The following is a 26,468-nucleotide window of genomic DNA, read 5'->3' on the forward strand; positions in this document are numbered from 1 at the left end:
TACGGACTCATTGCAGAGAGACTTGTGTACTGTACGGACTCTTTGCAGAGAGACTTGTGTACTGTACGGACTCATTGCAGAGAGACTTGTGTACTGTACGGACTCATTGCAGAGAGACTTGTGTACTGTACGGACTCATTGCAGAGAGACTTGTGTACTGTACGGACTCTTTGCAGAGAGACTTGTGTACTGTACGGACTCATTGCAGAGAGACTTGTGTACTTTACGGACTCATTGCAGAGAGACTTGTGTACTGTACGGACTCTTTGCAGAGAGACTTGTGTACTGTACGGACTCATTGCAGAGAGACTTGTGTACTGTACGGACTCTTTGCAGATAGACTTGTGTACTTTACGGACTCATTGCAGAGAGACTTGTGTACTGTACGGACTCATTGCAGAGAGACTTGTGTACTGTACGGACTCATTGCAGAGAGACTTGTGTACTTTACGGACTCATTGCAGAGAGACTTGTGTACTGTACGGACTCTTTGTATAGAGATCCCAATGAATGTTTTAAATGGTACTTGTGTACTTTACGTACACAAGTACTGAAAGTTTTCCCCACCTAAAGAAGAAAGTTGTCCCCTGCCATGCTTCGGGCTCGGTGGCTTGCTATGCTCGCCACAAGGTTATATTCCCCCTCTATGCCCACCTGGGTGGTAGGGAATGACGCTGGACACTGGCTGATGACGTCAGGGTCCTCTCCATGAAGGGGATTTATACATTACCATGATTGATAATAATAATGAGTGTAGGACACTTGGGTTCTCTCTGCAATGAGTCGGTAAAGTACACAAGTAGCAAAATATTAAAAAGAGTTCGCTGAGAAACATTGACCATAGTCTAATCTAGCAAAGGGATGACAATTATCATTATTGCCACACATCTTGCTGTAGCCCCTATTGTTGGTACCCGTGCATATGCCCACGGTGGGTGAAACTGCCAGAATAAACTACAGGAGATTAAGTGGGTGAGGTTATTATCAAAGTGGATGTGATTACGGGGAAATGGCTGTGAGATCTGACACATATCAATAGGTAAATGATGGGTTTGTGGAACTGGCTCGGCTGATAACATAAAGGGGCTGGTGCTGAGCTGGGAGCAAATCAAACAAAGCAAATAACTTTGTATCTGACACAGACCATGTTGCACTGCAGGGGGTGCAAATACTTTTATTAATGTTTGTATACAGGGTAAATACCAGCTACTTTTGCATGAGGCCCACAAATGCCGGGCAGCTTTATTATTACACTGAAATTTGGATGCGCCAATCCCAAATTTGACCTCTCTGCACATCTTACATTTCCCCACCTGCAGTGTAACGTGGTTATACTAAGATCTTTTTTCCTTTGCTCCCAACACAGAACCATGCCCTAAGTTTCCTGTTCTTAAATGATAATGATGCTGACTAGGTGATATACTGTAGAATAATAGTATTACTATTACATTCATGTCATCAATTGGCCAAAACAGTCAAAAACTGCGGAGTTGCAAACATGTGCGAAAAAGAGAATACAGTAATGGGGGCATCAATTATCATAAGTGTACTTCTGGATGAAGAGCTTGGACCTGCTTCTTTATGCCACACGTACAATCTTAGAAATAACTACTACAGTATAAAACACTATATATAATGTAAGTCTAGCACAAACTACTCTCATTACATCTCCATCATCAGTGAAAGTGTAGTAAGATAATGCATGAGTGTGTGTATATATATATATATATATATATATATTTATATATAACATTGTTAGGGGAAGGTTTAGGTGTTTGAACTATTCATCTGTGATGAGGAAGCCAAGCAGAAAAAGTCTTGCACCGAGCTGCTGTATAGGGAGCAAGAGACAGCGAGAGCCTATTAGAGATGGCAATGTGCCCTGTAGCTTACCAGCAGCCTAGAGAGGGGAGGGAGTCAGGGACTAAGCAGGGTCACGTCTGAGGCAGACAAAGACTAAAAGACAGCCCCAATGAACCCATGAAGATGCCCTGATGCAGACACAGTAGCCAGGAAGGAGCCGGGGGAGGCATAGCTATAACAACCTTCGGAACACCATCAAATGTATTCCATTAGATGGTGACAAATATCAGACCACCAACATCAAACGGATAAACACACTGCCATCGGATGCTTAGTAACTATTGGATGCCGATGTCCATCCCTACCGTAAACCTGCAAGTAGACTCCGGCCAACACTCCTCCACCATGAAGTGCTCCCTCTCTAGTGTGATGTTCCTGCTCAACCACACGCCCGCGGTGAACAGGAGGCACTTCCCATGGAAGTCAGTGTTGTTTTCGAACAAGGGCACCACGGCGAGGAAGATTGACAGGATGACCAGGAAATACAGGGTACAAAAAGACATTGCTCATCACCATGTTCGGCAGCTGAGAAAGGGTGCGCATAGAGAATACCGAAATATGCCCAGGCAGTGTCGGACTGGGGCATGAAGGGCCCATCGGGGAATGCAGTGGTAGGGACCCATGCTTAAGGGGTGTGGTTATCCATCAGAGGGGGGGTGGCCAGTCACCCAAAATGCTTGGCTAATCAATCCTTGTAGATTGCATAGAAGGGAACCAATCACCCATATTGATCAGTGGTACTGCTCCACCAGATAACTGACCATCTAATAGAATAACAATGTATAATTTGAGGTACTGGAACCTGACACCTTGAAGAGGGGGTGGGCCCTTAGGCAGTGGGGCCCACCGGGGATTTTCCATGTACCCCTGTGGGCCAGTCCAACCCTGTGCCCAGGTGCCCCAGCCCCGGGGACATGCTGCTGATAATACTTATGGAAGCTGCAATACAAATCTCTCATCCATTATCCTCTTGCTCTTCCCAGCACACCCCAGTGGCAGGGCCCCAGTCAGCTGCAGGGCAGCAGCATTGGGGGTTGTAGCGACACTGGTGAGATGCAGGGGGTGAGAAGCAGGGGGTTGTGGTGAGATGCAGAGGTCTGTGGTGGGATGCATGGGGCAGGGGTGAGAAGCAGGGGGTTGTGGTGGGATGCAGGGGACTGTGGTGACATGGCATAGGTTGTGATGAGATGTAGGGGGCTTTGGCGAGATTAAATTGCTCCTGTGCGAAGCCGGGGCGGGTCGCTAGTATACACTATATACATATATATATATATATATATATATATATATACACACACACACACATATATATATATATATATATATATATATATATATATAATACATTTCCGCAGTCCCGGTCTCCAAATAAAACTTCCTGGTCAGGATCGGCAGACATGCACAGAGATTTGCATAGAATTAAATCTACAAACATCACAATGACATCTTCCATTAGAACCTTAAAGTAAGGAGTCGTGGTTTCCTATTACTATCATCAGTACAGGATATTATTATCTCTATGTAGTTGATTACTTATTATTAGAAATGTGTCAACTTATGTTCATATACAATGTTGTAGTGCAAATAATCAGTTTATATAATAAATGACCTGGAATCTTTCTCACCTCAGTTGCTGGTCAGAATGAGGACTGGCAAACTTTTGAGTTGAGCATCGCAGGAAGATCAGAGGGATAGCAAATAGGACGCAACATAACACAGCAAATACGCACATTGCGCCACACTGCTTCGGGGAAAAACGGAACCTCTTCATTATAATTCCGCCGATGACAATGCCGAACATGGCTCCGGGGATGTTCACGGCCCCTGCGGAGGACAAGATCCAGATCGCATCATACAACCTATCTGACAGTTCTATCACAGCAATGATAGGAGCGATGGGAGAATGTGATGTAGGAATTGTTTGGAATTCAGGGTTGCATAAAATTGGATAAAAAAAAAAAAAAAAGATAAAATAAAAAACGGATTTATTTGATTTAAATAGGAGTTTTTATAAAAAAAAATTTTAAGGAAACCTTTTACATTTTTAAACCTTTATTTAAAAAATGTTTTAATAAAAAATCCTATTTAAATCAAATAAATCTGTTTTTTTGTTTTTGTTTGTAAATCCAATTTTATGCAACCCTGATTTTCACTGCTGCGCTGTTTAGTTCTATACATATGTGTGTAATAATAATAATAATAATTATAATAATAATAATAAAAATGTTACAGAGCAGATCCATGACCAAATAAAATGATGAGGCTTCAGGGATATATATTTACACACATACACAGGGGGGCTGACTCAGGGCCTGATTCAGAGCCGGACGCTCTGACAGAGCGCTCGCTCTGAATCAGGGCCGGCCTTCTGTTTTTTTAGAGTGGCCTCCCGGCCGCTCGCATAGCTGTGGGTGACCACTCACAGCTATTGCCATCGCGACCATCGGGCTTGCGACGAGACCCTTGTGGTAGGGTCTCGTTGCCGCAAGCCCAAGAGTGCTTTCGGCTCTAACAGAGCTGAAAGCACTCCCACTGACATCACTTGTGATGTCAGTGGGGCCGGCCCCAGACGGTAGGCGTTCCCATGGGAACGCCTCCGTCTGGGCAGCCAAGCCCCCGGCCCACCCACTAAAGGGGGCGTGCTGTCACTCAACATTGACAGCACGCCCCCTTTGGTACGAGACCAGGAGCAAGGGTTTGCCCGTCGCTATCCGGGTCTCGCGCATGCGCACGACGGAGCCTGCTCCATCGTGCGCCGCACTGTGCCACCATCGACCCGCTTGCGAGCGCTCGCGAACAGGTCTGAATCAGGCCCTCAGTGCCAAGGTATGCTTGTGATCATTTCATTGCAAACTGATTCACATTCAGGGACCGTTTGGGAGCGGTTTGGGGAGTGGTGGCTAAATGCAGGCATGTCGTGACCGTTTTCGGGGCATGTATCTGCCTACATCTGCGATCCGGTACACAGAAAATACGGCGCCAGCGTCTTAACTCTCTCGCCCATTCTGTGTGACCATAGGGTTAGTCAGATTGTCAATTATCAAACGATCTGCGACCACGTGTATTTGTACGTACTTGCCTGGATTTGCGCGACCAGCTGTGGGTGTCTCCATACATTTCCAGGCGGCTGTAGCATTAGCCCCCACATCTAAATCAGCCCCAGAATACCCAACAGAGAGACACTCACGGAATGTCGATAAGGACAAGGGGGGCAGCAGTACGTTGAATGTGGCATGCCAAAATGGAAGTAATGCAATGTAAAGCATCATGTTTATTGTTTTAAAACCTACACCATTGCAATAGCGACTGTTTTGTAGATCTCTGCGGTCACATTGGGATGATGCGTGATTATCAGGCTCTCCGACTATGAATGCAGACATTTGAGGACCTGATTCATTATAGATGGCTATTGCGATCAAGGCTCCGTAATCGCATGCAGGTCTTCTGCAAAAATATGTTAATGAATGTTAGCGCAATGCCGTGGCACAGCCAGCATAGAGACGCCCACTGCCTCCCACTACCGCTATATCACATCCATAATACCTTGCAAACCTCCATAAACATCAGTAACATCGAGTACCATTGGCCCCTAACGCAGAATTACAGCAGCCCAGAATTAACTTAGAAATTGCTGACCTCTTTGCACGCAGTAAGCACTCAAGCTGGGTATGCAATCACATTGGCTAATTTATACACGCCCACGCAATAGCGGTGAACGGATGAGCAAGTCTGCATTTCGCCGACAACCCCCCCGTTACCATCCCCAAATGCTCACTGCCTGTTAATCACTCTGCAATGACTCTCTGTGGTCTTCGTGATCACAGTGCGATCGCAGTGGTGCCTTTGCGCACGCACACTGTGATGCATATGCATACACAGTACGCAACAATCGGCCAACTGTGTGCGCTGTTGCAGTTGCGATGCTTAATGAATCTGGCCCACAGTGCAGAGATTTCAGTCTGAGTGCAGAGATCTGAGTCTGAATGCAGAGATCTGAATCTGAGTGCAGAGATCTGAGTCTGAATGCAGAGATCCAACTGAGTGCAGAGATCTGATTCTGAGTGCATAGATCTTAGTCTGAGTGCAGAGATCTGAGTCTGAATGCAGAGATCCGACTGAATGCAGAGATCTGAGTCTGAGTGCAGAGATCTGAGTCTGAGTGCAGAGATCCGACTGAGTGCAGAGATCTGAGTCTGGGTGCAGAGATCTGAGTCTGAATGCAGAGATCTGACTTAGGGCCTGATTCAGAGGCGCTCGGTATTTGCGAGCGCATGCTCTGAATCAGGGCCAGGAGGAATTTTGCCCACCCACAGCTAGTGCGAGCGGGCAGGGCAGGAGACTTTGTGGTAGGGTCTCAGGTCTCGCAAGCCCGAGTGGACTTCCTGCTCTAATAGTCAGGAAGTCCACTACTGACATCCCGAGTGATATCAGCAGATCTGTGCAGAGATCTGAGTCTGAGTGCATAGATCTGACTGAGTGCAGAGATCTGAGTCTGAATGCAGAGATCTGAGTCTGAGTGCCGAGATCTGACGGAGTGCAAAGATCTGAGTCTGAGTGCAAAGATCCGACTGAGTGCAGAGGTCTGAGTCTGAGTGCAGAGATCCAAATATATACAAAAAACCTGAGTGCTGTCTGAGAACAGCTGGTATATAGGGGATGTGAGCCCCTAAATTAGACATAAATGGAAAAGGGGGAAATACCAGTGCTAATCTATATATCTAAATATACAGAGGACAGTTGATTAAACATAACAAAGTATAATTTAATGGTCAACAATCAATAAAACATCACAAATGCATGAATGAAAATTAATAATACTGAAAAAAAAGAATTAAATAAGGAAAATAATAATAAAATCAATTTGCCACAAATGTTGGTGTAATACACCTGGGGTGAGTTCCTTAATGAGTACTCCATCCAAAAACATGAGCTGGATTGATGGAAATGCCTTATAAATGTCCCTTAGGTGATAAGATTACCGGTATACATGAGGGAATAGTCACATTCCTGGGCAGCATGCAGCAGCCATAGTGGTTATTTTCAGGGCTGAATGTTTCCACCAGGAGATCGTGAAACCGCCAAAGTAAACAGGGATGAACGGATCCAATAAGTAAATAAAACCAGCAAAATGGAAGGAGTGCAGTCAATTCTGCAGGCTCAACGCGTTTCGCTGGCTAGGGGTACTGGTAGGAGAGACTTGACAGATTATGATAGCAATTCAGTCAGAACCTATAGATCCAAACCCAAAGAGAAACAAATGGGAAAGGATAGAATGTGGCAGGGCAAAACTCAGATGGAATTAGATAGACAGTCTAACTTCAAGAGTAGGAAGTATAGCTCTGAATTTAGCCAGTTTACTCACCATAATAGGTATAGTCCATTGATAACCAGAAATAGAGACTCTCCCAAATATAAATATTCTAATTTTACTCGACAGCAGGTTCGATTTAATGCCCATCCTATGGAACCATCAGGAACACATTCCACCAAGGAAAGTCAATCAGAGGACGTAACTTTTTTAGGGGCCAGACCAAAACACAACAGAGATATGATATACCATCTAAATTCATATCATTCGGGCCCCCCAAAAAGGAGAAGAGATTCAAGTCCAGAGGCAGGAGAGGAGGGAAGATTAATAAGGGACAACATAAAAAGACCAGAATAAACACACGATCAGATGTCATCCCTAAGTCCACTCAGAATGAAAATAACAGTATTTATAATATTTCTTCTATTCAACTAGATGATTCACAACTACTTCTATTACTTAAAAAAGGTCTTATATTTTCACCCACCAGTGAACCTAACATATTTGATTTGTATGTGGATCTTAATCGCTATGTTCGTACTTTGTGTCGCAAAAAAGATATTTTGCCAAAAAAGAGCCTATTCGATCTAGAGATGCCGCAGTACCAATTATATTAAATGAGACAGATAACCAATCCCTGTCCATGTTGGAGGAATTATGGTTCGAGGGTAATGTTGTTGATGTGGATGAAGATATATCTATGAATAAAGAGGTTAAAGTCTTTGATAATACTAGGTTGAGAGACCCATTTAAGAGAAATTCTGATCTTTTTCCGATGAGCGCGAGGAGTAATCATATTGACATGTCTTACAAGATCACATTAGAGGATCTCAAAACCCTCTGTATTTCAAAACAGGGAAGCTCTAGGTATATTTCAAATTTATCTAGGGAGGAGAAAAGAGCAATAAAAAAGTTAACCCAGGATACATCGATTATTATCAAAGTAGCCAACAAAGGCAGTGGCCTAGTTATTATGGATCATTTGTATTATGAAACTGAGGCTCTTAGACAACCACAAGATATACATTTTTATTCAGTTCTCTTGAAGGACCCTACTAGTGATTTTTTACTTGCTTTTAAGAGTTTGTTGGATTCAGCCAAGACCTTGGGAGTCATTTCCAAAGATATATATAGTTTTTTGTTACCATTTTTTCCTGTCACTCCAACCTTCTATTTTTTACCTAAAATTCACAAGTCCCTCACTTCACCTCCTGGTCGCCCTATTGTGTCGGGTATTAATTCTCATGTCTAATTTGTTGTTTTATGTTGATTATTTTCTTCAATCACAGGTGAGCACTTTAAAATCACATTTGGCTGACACAACACATTTTCTGAATAAAATAAAAGATATTGAGTGGCAGGATTCGTATGCCTTTTTAACCCTGGATGTAGCTGCAATGTATACACTTATTCCACATTCTCAGGGGGTCGAGGTCATTAGGGAAAGATTGACAAATGATGGAGATCTCTCTGTAGAACATGAGCACTTTCTTTTGGATTCTATTAATTTTATCACACAATTATTTTTTGTTTCTTAACACTTTTTATTTGCAAGTCAATGGTATGGATATGGGGACCAGGTTTGCGCCCAGCTATGCCAACCTATACATAGGTGTTTTTGAGGAGACCCATGTGTGGGGAGGAGGCTGGGACACGAACCTGGTCTTCTATGGCCGGGACATAGATGATTTATTTTTTATTTGGAATGGGAATATCACTTCTGTTATTCTTTTTGTTGATTCATTGAACACTAATTTATTTAATTTATCCTTCACGTTCATATTTAATAAACATAAGATAGATTTTTAGATATCTCCTTGGAGATTAAAGAAAATAGGATTTGAACTTCCAATTTTAATAAGTCTGTCAATACCCATTCTTATTTGCATTTTCAGAGTGTTCACTTTGCCCCTTTGAAGGTCAACATTCCCAAGAGTCAACTGATGCGACTTTGGCGCAATTGCAGCAGCTTGGATGTTTTTTTCCAAACAAGCATCAGATATGATTGAAGCATTCAAAGAATGTGGATATCATGACTCATTATTAATTAATACCTATAAGGAAGTTTTGGATATGGACAGGAGTGTTATTTTAGATAAAAACTCAATCAGACAAGAAAGGTTTAACATCATAGAAAATAGAAAAATAGCCTTTATATGTAAATATACCAACAGCTTTAGGGAAATCAGAAATATAATTTCACGGAATTATCAACTATTGAGGCAGGATAATATCCTGAAGGACATTCTGCCTGATAAACCAGGTGTTATCTTTAGGAAAAATAAGACTCTCAAAACCATTCTAGCACCCAGCCATCTTAGGATGCAGAAAAATGATGATCAGAAGGGTTCAGATTGGCTGACGGTAAAACAATCTGGTTTATTTAGGTGTGGGAAAACACGCTGCACTATGTGCACTCACATTCCCAGATATACGAAAGAGGTTATTTTACCCAACTGAGATGATACTTATAAAATTGTCTCATTTATAAACTGTGACTCTAAATATATTATCTATGTACTATCTTGTCCATGTAAGATATATTACATTGGTAGAACGATGAGATCTTTAAAGACTCGGTTCATGGAACACCGTAGAAACATTATTAATAAAAATTCCCTTCATAGTGTTTCACGCCACTTCATGGACAAACATCTAAGTGATCCTAACCAATTATCGATTGTGGGATTGGAACATATTCCCCATCTAGATCGGGGGGGGGGGGTAATAGATATATAGTTATGTTGCAGAGAGATTTTTTGGATGTTGAAATACAATTCACTTTTTCCTGATGGCCTCAATGAGGCAATAGAACTGAATGTAGTGATTTGATATATGAATTAACCATCTTTACCATTACCATTTTCATCTATTTCTTAGTTGAAGTCTAGATTTGTATTTTAGTGAGAATACTGTAGCTTGTTTTTATGTTTTTGTTTTATGGTGTCTGATAGATATTTATTGATACCACATCAATTTATTATTAGTTAATGTCCATTTTGGACAAGGTATTTAATTTATCATTATTTCATTTTATATTTATTTATAATATTTTTTTTTTTTTTTGAATTGTCACACGATCAGAGATGAGCACTCAGACCTCTGGGATATGTAGTTTAATTGTACACATATATAGTAATGTAAAGGTGTTATAATAACATATCTTTAGTATATAATTATCTATAATCGAGGTTTCATATTTGAATCTATGGTGGGGACTGAATTAATATTATACATATAATGCCTTTATATTTTATATTTTAAGAATTGAGTCCTTTAAGTTTCTAGGCTGTGCATCCCGAGACTGTCGTAGAGACTCATGGGATATGTGGTCCCGTAGACAGCACTTTAGGTATAAACAGGGATAAATCAGCCTTTTCATTCATACAGTCCCTGTCATGTGACAAGAAACTATCTCACCTGACCAGCTTAGAGACTTAAGGGATATGTAGTCCCGCACATAGAAGTGAAATGTTTGATGTTCCGACAGAGTTTATTATTTCGAGCTCCTTAAGATTAATCTCTACGTATAAGGTTTATTTAGAATGGAACATTGAGTAACGCTTGCTGTGAGAACTAAGTGTGAATTATGTTATATGCGCTTCCGTGTTCCGAACGGATTTCCGGGTCACATGATTTGTCATGTGACGCGGGACTCCGTCGATACAATAAGCATATGAGTTTGAGGTACTTTATTCATTTCTTAGGTTTATATGATGTGACATGTAGGATTAAATTTATTTTTATATGTATATATTCAATTGGGGACAGTTGATTATTGTTAATTTATGTATTAGAAATTGTATGATTGACTGCTTGCTGATTGACACATGTGCCACTCGTTTCTCTAATTGAGAAGCATATATAAATGCCACTTTGGATCACTTATGGACATGCTCCTGAGGAAACTGGATGTACCCCTAGCCAGCGAAACGCATTGAGCCTGCAGAATTGACTGCACTCCTTCCATTTTGCTGGTATTATTTACTTATTGGATCCATTCATCCCTGTTTACTTTGGCGGTTTCACGATCTCCTGGTGGAAACATTCAGCCCTGAAAATAACCACTATGGCTGCTGCATGCTGCCCAGGACTGTGACTATTCCCTCATGTATACCGGTAATCTTATCACCTAAGGGACATTTATAAGACATTTCCATCAATCCAGCTCATGTTTTTGGATGGAGTACTCATTAAGGAACTCACCCCAGATGTATCACACCAACATTTGTGGGAAATTGATTTTATTATTATTTTCCTTATTTATTTATTTATTTATTTTCAGTATTATTTATTTTCATTCATGCATTTGTGATGTTTTATTGATTGTTGACCATTAAATTATACTTTTTTATGTTTAATCAACTGTCCTCTGTATATTTAGATATAGAGATTAGCGCTGGTATTTCCCCTCTTCCAGAATGCAGAGATCCGACTGAGTGCAGAGATCTGAGTCTGAGTGCAGAGATCTGAGTATGAGTGCAGAGATCTGAGTATGAGTGCCAAGATTTGACTCAGGGTCTGATTCACTACAGATCGCAATATAGCGTACGCACGCAGTTCAACTGCGATAGCAAGCCAAACCAGTACGATCGCAATGCAAACTCAGCACTACATAAGAACGCCCACTTTACATTGCACACATCCGTAATCCTTAGCAGAATAGTGAAACCATCGGTACAATCGAGTACCATCGCACCCATACGCATATTTGCACAAGCCCTGACCTTACACACAAATTGCCAACAGCCACTCTCGCTATGACACATCACACCGCATATGGCTTCACAGTGGATAATATATGCACGCCATGCAATGGCGTGCAAACGCACTGACACGCCTGAATTTCCCCGACCACCCTCTCCCGTAAACACCCACAAACGGCACTTACTGTCAATCACTATGCGATGGGTCTGCGTAGCAGCTACTCAATACACTGCGCTGTTTGCCTGGTCGGGAATTGGTTAAGTCAGAGAATGCCGGTTCTCGCGACTTAACCTGGGTGTTTAGATGCAAGAACCGTCATTCTCTGGCTAAAGTGCTGGGCACGCAGCTGTTAGCGCCGCGCTAAGCCGCATCCCCAGGGGGGTGTGAGAAGAAATCCTTTAGCCGCCCAAACATCGTGGTGCATTGAATAGCTGCGGGAACTCCCTCCCGCGGCTATTCATCATCGCATTGAATTGAATTCTGCCCAAAGATTCTCCGGACTTTTTTTCGCAGCAGCAAAAAATTACGTAAACAGCGGCATTGCGTTTGAAGAATTGCGTGTACCTCAGTGAGCAAAATCCAAGCAATGCGCATTATTTCTGGGGCTTTATACAACCGTATTCCTGACACAAAATATTATCCCACTCACGCAGATGTGCCGTCATCCCGAGACTCAACCAGAAGCTTCATTTAGCAGAGATCTAATTTAATCAATTAAAATACATGTAAATTTTGATAAAATTATGATAGTTGACAATCATTGTAGCTAAAAACCACGATCGTGTCATTAACATGATTCAGATTTATTTTACAAAGTTGTATTTGAGTTTCTAATTGTTAGCTAAGATTATGTTATACGGAAACCATCATTTGATAATAGCAGATTAAATTGGGGGTAATGTGATTCAGGTGTAATTATTTGCCTTTTTTTCCTTTAAATTGAATTAAAGTAAATTCAGGACAGAGCTACAATACTCTGTATTTCTAATTGCAGGTGATTTGCAAATCTCTTGTCTGGAAAAACATTGGACTAGGAAAGAATGCAGAAAAATATACATTAATCAAATCAATAGGAGTCAGAAGGCTTGTAACTAAATGTAAATGTAATAAATGATAGAAACAATAAATAACTAAATACAGACATTACACCAATGAAAACAGTAATGAAATAACCTCCTATCGACCACTGAACCATAATTAAAATTGGTAATTGCTGTATTTATAAAGTCTTAATTAGGGACCAAAGGTGTATATTATAAGTACCTCCAAAAGTTACCAGTAAAGCTGCATACACACATAACGATTTTTTTAATGATTAATAAAATCGTTCATAAAATCGTTGGTAACAAAATCGTTGTGTGTGTATGCAGCTTAAAGCTGCATACACACACAACGATTTTTTTAACGATTATCGTTAAACGATATCGTTTAACGATAATCATTTGAAAAAATTGTTCACTTTCTGAGTCAAATGATGAATGATTTTCGTTCATGCGCGTTCACGTTTGTAGTTTGTAGTTTAGTCAGACTTGTCAACTGAACGATTTTCATTATGGGAATATGCAAAAATCGTTTGTAGTTCATAAAAATCATTCATTACACTTTAAAAAATCTGACAGATAATCTGACAGATAATCGTTCATAAAAATCGTTCACAAAATCGTTGGTAACAAAATCGTTGTGTGTGTATGCAGCTTTAGGGATAGTTCCAGGAGATCAGATGAACTGTCCAAATTGAAAAAGTCTCTGAAGAATTTTCAGGGCTGGGTAATAAGCTGTTGATGAACTACATATTCCAGCATGCCTTGCAACAGTTTTAGCATAGCCAAATAGCAAAACTGTGGGAGGGCATGCTGGGATGTTTGGTTCTGCAACAGCTGGGGGATGCTTATTACCCACCCTTAATTTAGACACTAGTATCCTGGTAAATACACATCCCAGTTGAATAGTAAGCTGAAATATTTATCAAGACACTTATCTAGGTGCAATGTGGGCGTCTCTCAGGACGTGGGCATATACAGTGGCATATGGCAGGTCCCACAGAGTAATGTAACTGAAGGTGGCAAAAGCACCAACCAAGGTCAGCAACATATCCAAGCCATCCCGCTGTACACCATCCACAGCAAAATTGGAGATAAGTTTTCTCCATCCAGACCAGGTGAAAAAAAATGCAAAATCCCTATTTTTTGCTAAAAATGTGGGGATTTCTTTCAGAACCCTTTGGACCCCCCCCCCTTTAATGATAAATGACCCCCCAATTTTTTTGTAAGTTGCGCACTTTGGCGAAAAACGACCGCGCAATTTTGGGTGAAAAAAATAAAAGTAAGAATGGTTTTAATGTATTGGGTCTGATTTTTGGGGGGGCTGTATGGATGTGTGAAGTATTTTAAGCATTGCACGCGGTCGCAGCAGGTAGTTTTTTACATTTTTCTAAATTGCGTTTGTACGACACTAAAATGTACTTGCCCCCATTTTAATGTACCCCCAATTTACGTGGAACAGTAATTTCCTGGAAAAAAAAATAGCTTCCTATGATTTTCAATGTTTTTTATTATGTTTTCACGCCAAAGTGCGCAACTCACGAAAAAAAATTTGGGTCATTTATCGTTAGGGGGCGTCTAAAGGGTTCTGAAAGAAATCCCCACATTTTTAGCAAAAAAATAGGGATTTTGCATTTTTTTCGCCTGGTCAGGGATGGAGAAAACTTATCTCCAGTTTTTTTTGCACCAATTGCGTTTCGCCTGTTTTTGGCATAAATATCGCTGTTTTTTTGTCGAAATTGCCCATTTTCGCCATTAATTGAATACGGCCCATTGTATCATCGGTCCTTCTGAATTAGCAGCACGGTGTGAGATAAGCACCGCCTGACACGGACATCATGCAATGAATGACTTACTGGCATTTCTATGAACTTTCCGCCACTTTATGTATCAGAAATCTGAGTTAATTATAAGCCAACAAAATATCTAGATAAAGCAAATATCTGCATACGTACCTATCATCAGGTTGGCCAAGGAGGCAGTAATGGAGAACTGTCTCTCTAGGAATTTGGCCATAAATGTCGCCAGGCCGCATATCATGACGGACAGGTTTGCTAGCGCAAAGACCACCAAAATAAACACCGGATTTTTCAGCGTTCTCAGTAATACTTTTGGGAAAACTGAGTTGGAAGAGGAGAGAAAACAAAAACAAACGATGACACCAGACAAGAACTTTATGTCGCGTGAAATTATACCGTTTTTTATTACCGATATCTCTTACAAAGCAACAGACCCTTACCATATATTCTAATGCTATTGTATTGGAAATGCAATTATTGTGCTATATTCCGCCATTACTATAAGCAATGTGTTATTACAGTCCATTCACGGTGCATAATTTTAACCCAGGCTTTGGAGCTTGCACAATATATACCACAAAGGGATGTAGTTAATAGATACTACTCAAATTTTATAGAAGTGAACAAAGATAAAATTCTACAATTATACAAATTTGCAGAGAAAGGGGCGTCCGTGAATTTTTAATCGTATGTACAGTATTATCTTATGAAAAGTATTTTCAAAGTCAGTGAGGTTAGAATCATGGTTAGAGAATGTTTATTTAGGGGCCTATGTATCAAAGCTTGATGTGAGATAAAATTGTGAGATATATATCACCAACCAATCAGCTCCTAACTTACATTTTGCAGGCTGTGTTTAAGAAATGATAGTTTGGAGCTGATTGGTTGGTGATATATATTATCTCACATCAGGCTTTGATACATATGCCCCTATAGTATGAAGGCCGAATTTATTCCAGAGGTGCCTTTGATAAAATATGCTTACATCAATCAGAATCCTTATATTTTTAAATATTGGCCTAATAATATCACTGCAGCCAAGTTTATTACATCTTGGCAGTGTCAAAAATGATGTCCGCTGTTCGCTGTGGTGTTGTTAAAGTTTATTGGTATTACTTAAATCTAATGTGAAGACTGGAACAGGTTTTCCCCCTAAGGAATATACAGCCCAGAGACAGAATGTAGCACACGAAATGTGCGAGGACATCGATTCCCAGACCTCAGCCATGCAGCTCCTTACATCTCAGCCCCTGGGGCCTTCTGAAGGAAGTATTTATAGACAGCAGGGAGGACGATGGTGGCGAGAACCTGCACTTATGATCTGTGAAAAATGAAAGTGTGCTGCTTCCTGGGGGGATTCAGAGAATAACACCACTTTCTAGGTGTCAAGATCAAAAAATACTGTGCGAGCGGAATCTACAAGGGCAGGCAGTCGCCATCTGTACGGTAAAAGCCTGCGCGCTGAGACGCCAGTCACTTTTATTTCTACAACTAGAGACAACTTAAGAAACTCTCTAATTAAATAACGAATAACTGACTAACTAACTGGATATATAAATATATATGTGCTGATTAGGGACATTAAATATGTAAGAATGTGTTACTTTAAATCATGGACTAAGCGTAATAAATGTCCAAGGAATCATTTATACTGGAGTAATGATTAATGTGATTAATTAGGTTTAAAGCGCATTTGTAACCTGCAAACGGTGAAGGCAGCCATTGTGCGCAATCAATATTTAGCCCCCTAGATTTTCGTTAGTGACATCGCTGAGTTACTGCAGAGTGAAATATTCCTAAGGCATCGGTTCCTCGTCATTAATTAGGCATCGGTTCCTCGTCATTAATTAGGCTGCATCCTCATTCACAGAATGGCTGCTTTTAGTCCATGTCAATGACAGGAGAACTTTAAAGGTGTTTTATAGCATTCATCTCTGTACAGTATAACAGGGATTTTTTTGTTTGTTTAGTCTTTGGTGACTATGTAGCTGTTGTGGAACTATAACTCCCAGCAGATCTTATAGTGATGGAATTGTTGGTATGGGACCTGAAAGTTCTCTTCCATCGCCCACATCACGTAAATCAGAAAAGGTTTCTCTATTTCTGTTATATAAAAATACTAATCATTATCTGACCCCTCAAGTTACAGCTCTGATTTGTTTCTCTGTATAAACAGCAATCAGTGCATTCATCTATTTTATATAATATGTGTAAAACAATTTGCATTAAAAAAGCGAAAAACAAAGACAAAAAGGAGACATCTGAAGTCTAATACCCCATTTCCACCTAAATTCCGGGTCTGACCCGGAGTTGGAACAGAGTTCCTATCCGGATCAGACCCGGAATTTTGCCGGTGCCGACTCGGGATATTCCCGAGTTATCGACGATCACACCGCAGTCGGGTCTGCATAGACCCGGCTTTTGTGGAGTGAAAGTGGTCGCTTGGAGATGACGTAATCTCCAAGCGCCACTGAAGCCGGACCAATCGGCCGGCTAGCAGCGCACTCCAGGTCATCGTGACCCGGAGTGCGCTGTTCTCACAGCAGGGTTTCACGGGCTACGCCCGTGTTAAACCCAGCTAGTTGCCTGGGTTGGATTGCCGGGTCACTCGACCCGGCGATCCAACTCTCTCCCCTTTTACACCAAGGAGCTGCCCGGGTTAACCCTTCAAAAACCCGGGTTTTAGCTCCGGTGTAAAAGTGGTAAGAGATTGGAAGTGACTAATATAAAATGAATTGAGAAATGACTACATACAGTTCCTCAGTCTCAGGGGTGTAACACTAAGTTCTCCCTGTGTAGATCCCTCTCTAATATTCTGCGCAACGCACAGGTTTAGCAATGCCTGTGTTGCCACCTATGTATGTCCAGGGGATAAGAGATAATCTATAGATTGTAAGCTTACGAGCAGGGCCCTCTTACCCTTATGTATGTCTTTTACGTATGACTTGTGGGCCTGATTCAGACCCACTTGCGAGCGCTAAGCGCTCGCAACCGGGTCAATGGTGGCCCAGTGCGCATGCAGGAGACCCGGATAGCGACGGGCAAACCGTCGCTCCGGGTCTCGTACCAAAGGGGGCGTGCTGTCGATGTTGAGTGACAGCACGCCCCCCTTAGTGGGCGGGCCGGGGGAGTGGCTGCCCAGATGGAGCCGTTCCCATGGGAACGCCTACCGTCTGGAGCCGGCCCCACTGACATCACAAGTGATGTCAGTGGAGAGATTCCGGCTCTGTTAGAGCCGAAAGCACTCTGGGGCTTGCGGCAACGAGACCCTACCACAAGGGTTTCGTCGCAAGCCTGACGGTCGCGATGGTGAAGACCATCTTCCTGGCCGCTCGCTATAGCTGTGGGTGGTCACCCACATCTATGCGAGCAGCCAGGAGGCCGCTCTGAAAATCAAGAAGGACGGCCCTGATTCAGAGCGAGTGCTCTGTCAGAGCGTCCGGCTCTGAATCAGGCCCTGTATGTATGTATGCATGTCTTTTATGTATGTATGTCTTTTAAAACCCAGTAAAATGTTAATGTTGATTCAAATTGTAAAGTGCAACGCAATTTGCTGCGCTATATAAGAAACTGTTAATAAATAAATAATAAGTAAATAAGAGCTGGGCCAGCACCAACGTCATCACCAGTCCCAGGGGATGGCTGTAGTTCTGGCCATGCTGGATGTAACATTTCCTACTTCTTGGGGTGAGGGGCAGATAGATCTTATTAAAAAAAAACTGTGGTACCTTTATTTATATTTTTATAACACTTACAATAATCAGTAATTACCAGGTGTCCAATAATATTATGGAGTAGTTCACTTTGGACATCTGGTCATAATGGGTATCAGTGACGTGCGGTGAGGTCAATGGCTGGGGAGACACACATGGAGATGAGTCTGAGTGCTGAGAGCTTGTCTCACACCCTACTCACTGTAACCCTCCCCTCACTTCACTCAGCTTCAGTGTCCATTGATTCTCCTACCTGCATCATTGTGTCTTCTCTTGCTGCTGCTGACTGAGCTCCATCTCTAAACACTGCAGTGCACTTCCTGGTCACATGACACATCTATATCTGTCCATCAGTGCTCAAGGCACGCCCCCTATACTCAAACGCATGCCTCTATTAGCTCTTACTGCCCGTGGTGTGGCCCCGCCCCCAGCTTTGCCAGCAGTGCCTGACTGATCAACCGAGGCTGAGCTGTTACTGCCTCATCTCTCGACTCCCTGCAGTCCCAGGGAGCTCCACAAAGCTGGTGAGTGTTAACTATAAAAATGATTACAATAAACAAGATGTTTAGAAGTTCTAAATATCTTCTTGGCATTATTCTAATAATTTTTATATCAAATCTCAGGAGTATGACAAAGGAGGTTCTGCCTCCCCCGCCTGCATGTCCCTGGGTAACACTGTGACTCAGAGTGGGGAGGGCTGGTGAGGTTCCTGTGCCAGTGAGTGTGAGTCACACATATATGTAAAATGTGGGATTAGACTAAATATGTGCTTTATAAAATACACATAACATATGTGTGATGAGTTCTATGCAGATTTTATTAACAATATGCCCATAGTTTAAATCCAAGTAGACAAATCCCACTATAACAAGGACACAGCTTGATAACACTGCCTTATAAAACCTAATGAGGGAATGGGAGCCCAGCTTGTCTTACACATTTGAAATGGTTTCATATCATTGTATTTCTCTGGCACACAATGGGGCCTCATTTATTAAAAATCAGTCCTGTCCCTGTGATGTGCAAAAGTAATTTGATCGCAGTAGTGTTCACTTTCCTTTCATTTGCCGGAGCCGATCGAGCACGCACGAGTGGTGAGTGCCCAGGGGGGGGGGGTCGCTGGGTCACCATGCTACTGTATATTTGTAGGGATATCAAGATATTCCTTGTTGCTCCACGGCCCATTGTAACAGAACATAGATCTTCTATGGGGTGGCCTTCAGATACTAAACCATACTTGCCTACATTCAGCTCCCTCCTTCCGGGAGTGTGGCCGGGTTATGATGTGACAATGGGGGCGGAGCCAGATGAGCGCGTCATCGTGGCTCCGCTCCCTCTTCACAATGCCGAAAATATTGGCATTGTGAAGCAGGGGGCGGGGCCACGATGACACGATTCAGCTGGCCCCCTCCGCTACGGGGGTCTCTGTAAGTAATGTGGGGTTCAGTCGGCAGCCGGGAGGCTTGCCTGCCTTTCCGGAGGGTCGGGAGTGGCACCCAATATTCGGGAGGGTAGGCAAGCCTGGACTAAACTGTACTAGAAAACTCCCACGGGGCAGGGGATCGCCTGCAAAATGCAGTCAAACATCCAAAAATACTATTTTCACTGGATTGACTGTATTCCCCTTATGCAACGAGCTCCAGAAAGCTAAACTTTCTGAAGATTGGGCTCGATAGGTAACGTCATCGCCATTAGTTGTCTAATGGAATCCCAGGGGCTTTCCTCCTCAATTGTTCTCTGAGATGGATCCAATTGAATCCCTCCTAGTGTTCCCTGCGGCTCACCAATCCGCTGGCTGGCGGCCACGCATGTGAAGGAGGACTCCCCGGTCATATACCCAGAAGTCCTTATAGCTCAAAGGACAGCTCTTATCGAGAGAGCTTTTCTTTCCGACTTTATTCGCAATTCTAAAAGCATACGGCGTTACTAAACGCTGATATACTTGCGATAAGTCATAGGATGCATCTAATTCAAAATGTGATGCTTGGTGTGTCCCGGCCCAGCTTCCGGTTGTTTGCTATAATTAATAACCACCTCTTCTCTTATCTTCCACTGTTTAGAACCTCCCAACATGTTTCTGTTCAGGTTCCATTCCAACACCCGACGGAGCTTAATAGATGCCTTAAGCTGGCCGCACATCTAAAGATTATCTGTCCAACCAGCCAACTAGCTGATTGGTTGGAATGAAAACCTGGTAAGGTATGAAAGCAAATGACAATCAGCAATTTGCTCCCAAACGCCGGAAAATGGCCAAAAACTGTTTGAACAAATTGTTTAGATCAAATATTTAACAAACTTGTCTGACGCCATTTTCATCTGTTTTCTAGTATTTAGGAGCAAATTGCCGATCATCAGTTACTCCCATACGTTACCAGATTCTCATTCCAACCAATCAACTAGTTGGCTGGTTGGACAGATAATCTTTAGATGTGTATGTAGCTTTACATGGCCCCTAGTATATCCTGATTTATTTACTATTACAAGGGTGCCTTACCTTTGATGAACTTGGCCAAAGAGACAGATTCATTTGGATCAGGTGTGTTTTTAAATGCTTCAATCAGACTGGCTTTGTTCTCATCTGCGTCCTCATTACTGGCCTGCTGGAGAAAATAAATAACTAAAGGAACATGTGCTATTAAATCCTAAGGGGGCTATTTACTAAGCTGTGTTAGGAGATAAAGTGAACGGAGGTAAGGTACCAGCCAATCAGCTCCTAACTGCCATCTCACAGGCTGTGTTTGAAAAATGGCAGTTAGGAGCTGATTGGCTGGCACCTTATCAACGTTCACTTTATCTCCTAACACAGCTTAGTAAATAGACCCCTAAGAGAGCAGAGGGGCTCTGATGATTCATTCAAATATAGGGCAATCTTAATGAAAAATGGGAGAATGTCAAGGTTATTCAGCGTGACTGCGCCGGGCTCCAGGGACGAAACTTTAAACCAAATCAATGTTATTCATTCTTACATATAATGTCAAGGACGGTACTAGCTGGTTTCTTGCTGTTATCCAAAAGCAAAAAAAAGACATTCTGCATTGTGACTCATTTAGTAACTTATGGTCTTATTAACAGCCATAGAATGACTGCAATTAATAGAGAAACATTAATAGAGAGCGTCCTTATGCTCGGGTAACATTTAGAACCATTAGCATATTTTCGCAGCTGCTCTGCATAGGAAATGGCACCTGCGATCGCATTAACGTCCATCTCTGAATGCCCTATCCTATGCTGGGAGACTGATCTCACTCTCCCCAAATTCAAACACATATTTGTAAGGGTCATAGATGGTAATCCTCATCATTAAATAGCAATATCAATTAAATCTATTTTACCTATAATCCCCGATTACAGTTACAAAACTTTCCCTATAAATAGCTTTTTGTTTGCAGTAAGTAACCAATGTCATATTTAGTGTTTTGCTCATTTGGGGTCCGATTCTGCGCCAGTCCGGCAGAGTCTGTGCTTGCATGATGCAGCGCAAGCCGGATTTATTACAGTACCTTATGTTAATGATAGTTTCTATACAGCTACTGCATACTTGCCGACATTCAGCTCCCTCCTTCTTCACACAGTGAAGGGCGTGGCCGGGTAATGATGTGACATTGGGGGCGGAGCTGGGGGCGGGGACAAGTGATCACTTCACACCCTCTTCACAATGCCAAAAATATTGGCATTGTGAAGCAGGGGGCGGGGCCATTATGACGCTATTCAGCCAATGAAGTCAAATGATAAATCCAATTTTAAAATGGCTCCCTGCTGTCTACTCCTAAATGATTAAGCAGGGCATCCATTGGACTCTCCATTACTGCTATAGCCAATCTCAAGTGACTTTTCCAGACAGCCAGACTAGTTGCTTTTGATTAGCTGGGGGTAAAGAAAGTACTGGGAACTTATGACTTCATGTGGGAAGAAAATCAATTAACAACCTTCAATTAGCAGTATATAAAACCTACTGTAGTTCTTAATTCACAAGATCATGATACTTGTGTGAGCCCTACCAGCAGTACCATCAGGGGCGTTTCTAGAGAGGAGGGGGCCTGTGTGCAGTCTCCAACACGGGTTCCCTCCTCTCTGTCCGGCGGCCGGCAGCGCACTGACCTGTGCGCGGCCAGCGCCGGAGTTATAGACTCTGGGCACTAGAGTGCACCCAGAGTCTTTAAAGTATGCACAGGTCATCGGGAAAATGGCCGCAGCGGCCATTTTCCCTGTACTGCACATGCGCAAACGACGGGAAAATGGCCACAGTGGCCATTTTCCAGTCGTTTTTAGAGCGCCACACCCCCGCTCCGACGTGGGACTCCTGAGAAGTAAGTATGCTCTGGGTGCAGGGTGTGTGGTGCGGAGCCCCCCTGGGCCCAGGGACCCGTGTGCCGCGTACACACCCTGCACCCATTATAGATACGCCCCTGAGTACCATATGCCACTGGGCCCTAGACTGGAGCCTATAAGGAGTGATGTATGTGACCGCTCTAAGTTTGGCATATTACCCCAGTCCTGCTTATTGCCCAGCACTGATATCGTAATGTTAATGTGAAATAATTAGCAAATGTAGCTGTAAAATACATTTTAAAAAGTAACCTGTAATATAATGTCTTTCCCTGCCCTCCATAATAAACAACACAGTGTAGTGTTATGCTGTAGCTTATATACCAACAGCTTGTATGCATCAAAAAGCTCAAATAGCGAATCAAAGCATTGTAGTTAGTAGTAACAGTAGTAATTGGGGGGGGGATCAGAAACTTTTTTGGCAGGGGGGAGCAAAGTGTATAGTTACGCCACTGGCTGCAGCGTCCTTTTATATGAAATGTTTCACAATGTAACAAGATACAGTATTTTGTAGCGTTAAGTGACCATTAATTTCCTCAAAACTCACCAAGATGTAATGATCACCTCACTACGTTATTTATTCACTTCACTACCCAGGAGTGGGAAGAGGGACAAATAATGGTTTTACATAAAGTGTTAATGGTTTTCCTGTTATAGTAGGATACAGTAATAGAACCCATCCTGATCCTACTGTAGATGAGAGCAGAGAGTTTGAGATGCAGGTTATACATATGAGGATTTAGTAAATTGCAGGAGCCTGGGAAGAAACAGTCTTTGCCAAATGCCTTTTATCACTCCCAATTGCTCTATTCCAATAGGAAGAACAACTTCTCCAAATGTTCCTACACTGTGTCCTAGAGGAGGGGGTCTCAGCACCTGAAATACCCCAGCATTTCCTATGGTATCCAGTCAGAAGATCAACAGTGACCATGTAGACATTCACAATCAGGTCTGTAGTGAGGCTTGGCGGGCCCCGATTATTTTTGAGGGCGTGGCAGTAGGTGTGGCAGTAGGCGTGGCAGTAGGTGTGGCAGTAGGCGTGGCAGTAGGCGTGGTCACGCTTCCTTTAAAAAAGTTAAAACAAATAGTTTTTGCTGTGCACTCCACAGGGGGGTGTTGTGTGCCCCTCAGCCAGGGGCAAATCCAGAGGAGACTGCTGCTGCTGATCAGTGTCATCACTCTCCCCCTTTCCCCTGCACTCCCATAAGAATGTACTTCTGCTGATGATTGGCTGCAGCCACCCTGGTCCCCCTGCAGCCCAGCACACAGCAGCGTCTGCTGGGCTGAGGAGTGACCCTGCTGGCCACTGACAGGTAAGGGAGAGCCGGGGGTAATTAGCACCCGCTCCCCCCATGCTCTGTGCCCCTGTTTACAATGTCCCCTATAGAGTGTCAGCATGGTTTACACTGTCCACAGGCAACATGTTGACACCCTCAGAACTTCATCGGAACTGTGGCTACATTAAAGGTGCCTACACACTAGACAATGCGCTCTTCCCGGCAGCTCCCCGGCTCTCCAGGACACGATCTGGTGCTAAAAAGTGTCCAGTCTGACTAAAGATCTATCGTGCACAAAATCTATCTATTGCACCAAATCGTGTATGAGATTGGCAGATCTTACCTGCAGCAGGCGAGATCTGAAGATGCGATGTACGACTGGCGGGTACGAGCTTCGGCATCGTGATTGTGAGTGGACACTCCCGATTTGTACATATTTTACACGATTTGTCTTTCCGATGCGTCGAAATCGGGCAAATCATGTAAAATATCGTCTAGTGTGTAGGCACCTTAAATGTTGACATACTGAGGATGCCAGCGGTTAGGGTTAGACTGCGCTGGGGATGGAGGTTAGTGTTAGGCAATAGGGGGAGTATTAGGGTTAGTGATTAGGAGCCACCACTGCCGCTGGGAGAATGTAAGTGACCACTTCGCCACCAGGGGTTCATCATCTTGACATATCATCCTGGTGGACGTGGTCATTGGCCATGATTCATACCAGCTCACGAGCACACAGCGCTCGTTAGCAGGTCGATGGTCAGCCAGTGTGCACGAGTGGCGTGCTCAATGCACATGCGCGAGGAACACTGAAGGAACACCTGCCGTTTGTGGGCGGCCCTACTGACATCATTCTTGATGTCAGTAGTGAACTTCCTGCTCTATTAGAGCAGGAAGTTCACTCGGGCTTGCGGCATCCGATGGTCACGATAATCGCGAACATTGCCAGGCCGCTCACAAAAGCTGTGGGTGGCCACCCACAGCTATGCGAGCAGCCTGGAGACGGATTTTTTAAAAATATCCGCCCTGATTCAGAGCGAGCGCTCGCAAATAGCGAGCGCCTCTGAATCAGGCCCATTGTCCACAACTCACGCCACACCCTTACCTATGACACTCTTAAAAATGTAGTACATGTAATTTAAGTTTAGTGGAAAATAACTAGACCTTCTTCTAATATAAAACTGTTAGCAGAACATATTATACAAAATAAAAATGTTGATATAAATAATAAAACGATATATGGTTCTTTAAAGTAACATTCTGCTAATATGCGTAGTCTGAATTTCTAATACAGTAAATCCAGCTCTTCTGGTATTCTGTACTGTAGATAGAATACAGCATTTCCCGTATACCCTGCGTACCTCCTATATCGCTGCATGTAATATTATAGCTGTAGCTGTTTACAGAATAACAAGGTCATTCTTCATTTGATTTTAAGATTTCCCTTCACAGGAATTTAAACATTGTGGTTGTAGAATCTCCTGTGTTCTTTTTAAAATAAAGGAAGTGGGGAGTGTGTTTATTCCTCTTCCAGCCAGGCCACGCGCCCCACAACTGCATTGTGCAATTGTGCGCGTTTCTTATGAAGTTAAAGGGCATTGCAGAAGTAAACAGTGTACGTCTGTCATTTGCACCTACAGTACAGTATATATCAAACACCAGTCATGTAAATCAGTGTTACTGTACATATAGAAAGAAACGGAACAGACCAACGCATCATACTGTATCTAATTTGTTCATTTTTGTTCCCAAACACCTCAGACCTCGTATCATTGTCACTATCCATTTACTATTAAACAGAATTTTGACCAGAGAAGTGTTGTCTGTTATTGCTGCTATTCGCGATAATAGATGTCATTTTGGGGCAATTTATTAAAATCATCTTTCTGGAACAGTGGCTCCCGGAGTAGAGTGAAACTTTTGCCATTGGGCCAGGCATGTGCCGGTATAGGATGCATGGCAGGGGTACAAAGATCCCTCTCTGCTAAAATGTTACCTACTGAGTAATATACAATGGCTAGTGCCATATAGAGATGTCGTTAGCTATTGGGCCCAAGCCGAAACTGGAGCTTGGCAACCTGTACTAGATCAAAGTTCCTACAGGCGTCATTGTGTACCACTGTAATCAATGAATGCAGGAGATAGCTATGATATATCTCCTGCATTACAGCCTCAGTACATTGCCCTTATACCAAAAATTCTAAATATTATGCTGGAACAGCAGTTTTGGGTCATTTTTGGAACAAATATAAATGATAAATAGCCCCCTTAATTTTTTTCAGTTTAAAATGGCCTTATGTCTATTCCCATACTGTGTACATTCCCCTACTGTGCTCACATCTGCCAAGAAAAGAAAGCTACAGTATGATAATTATCTCCTACCATTTCAGCAAAGTCATTCTGCTTCAAATTTCTCCACATCCAGAGCATGTGCTCTT

The 26,468-nt window shown here is 42.6% G+C and overlaps 1 protein-coding gene across 4 annotated transcripts in view; it reads right to left on the bottom strand.

Moving 5' to 3' along the window:
- SLCO2B1 (solute carrier organic anion transporter family member 2B1) overlaps positions 1 to 26,468 on the bottom strand; it is a 141,827-nt gene that overhangs the window by 32,574 nt on the left and 82,785 nt on the right. For 3 of the 4 annotated variants that reach the window (XM_088472471.1, XM_088472472.1, XM_088472474.1), the window contains exons 8-10: positions 20,925 to 21,030; positions 14,874 to 15,038; positions 3,489 to 3,687 (exon numbers count right to left, since the gene is read on the bottom strand). In XM_088472471.1, the coding sequence (XP_088328597.1) occupies positions 3,489 to 3,687; positions 14,874 to 15,038; positions 20,925 to 21,030 (470 nt within the window). The remainder of the gene's footprint in view (positions 1 to 3,488; positions 3,688 to 14,873; positions 15,039 to 20,924; positions 21,031 to 26,468) is intronic. The other variant, XM_088472473.1, reaches the window with a different exon arrangement.

This window comes from Taudactylus pleione, unplaced genomic scaffold (assembly GCF_031769625.1).
Source record: "Taudactylus pleione unplaced genomic scaffold, aTauple2 ptg000124l, whole genome shotgun sequence".
In the NCBI taxonomy this organism is placed as follows: domain Eukaryota; kingdom Metazoa; phylum Chordata; class Amphibia; order Anura; family Myobatrachidae; genus Taudactylus; species Taudactylus pleione.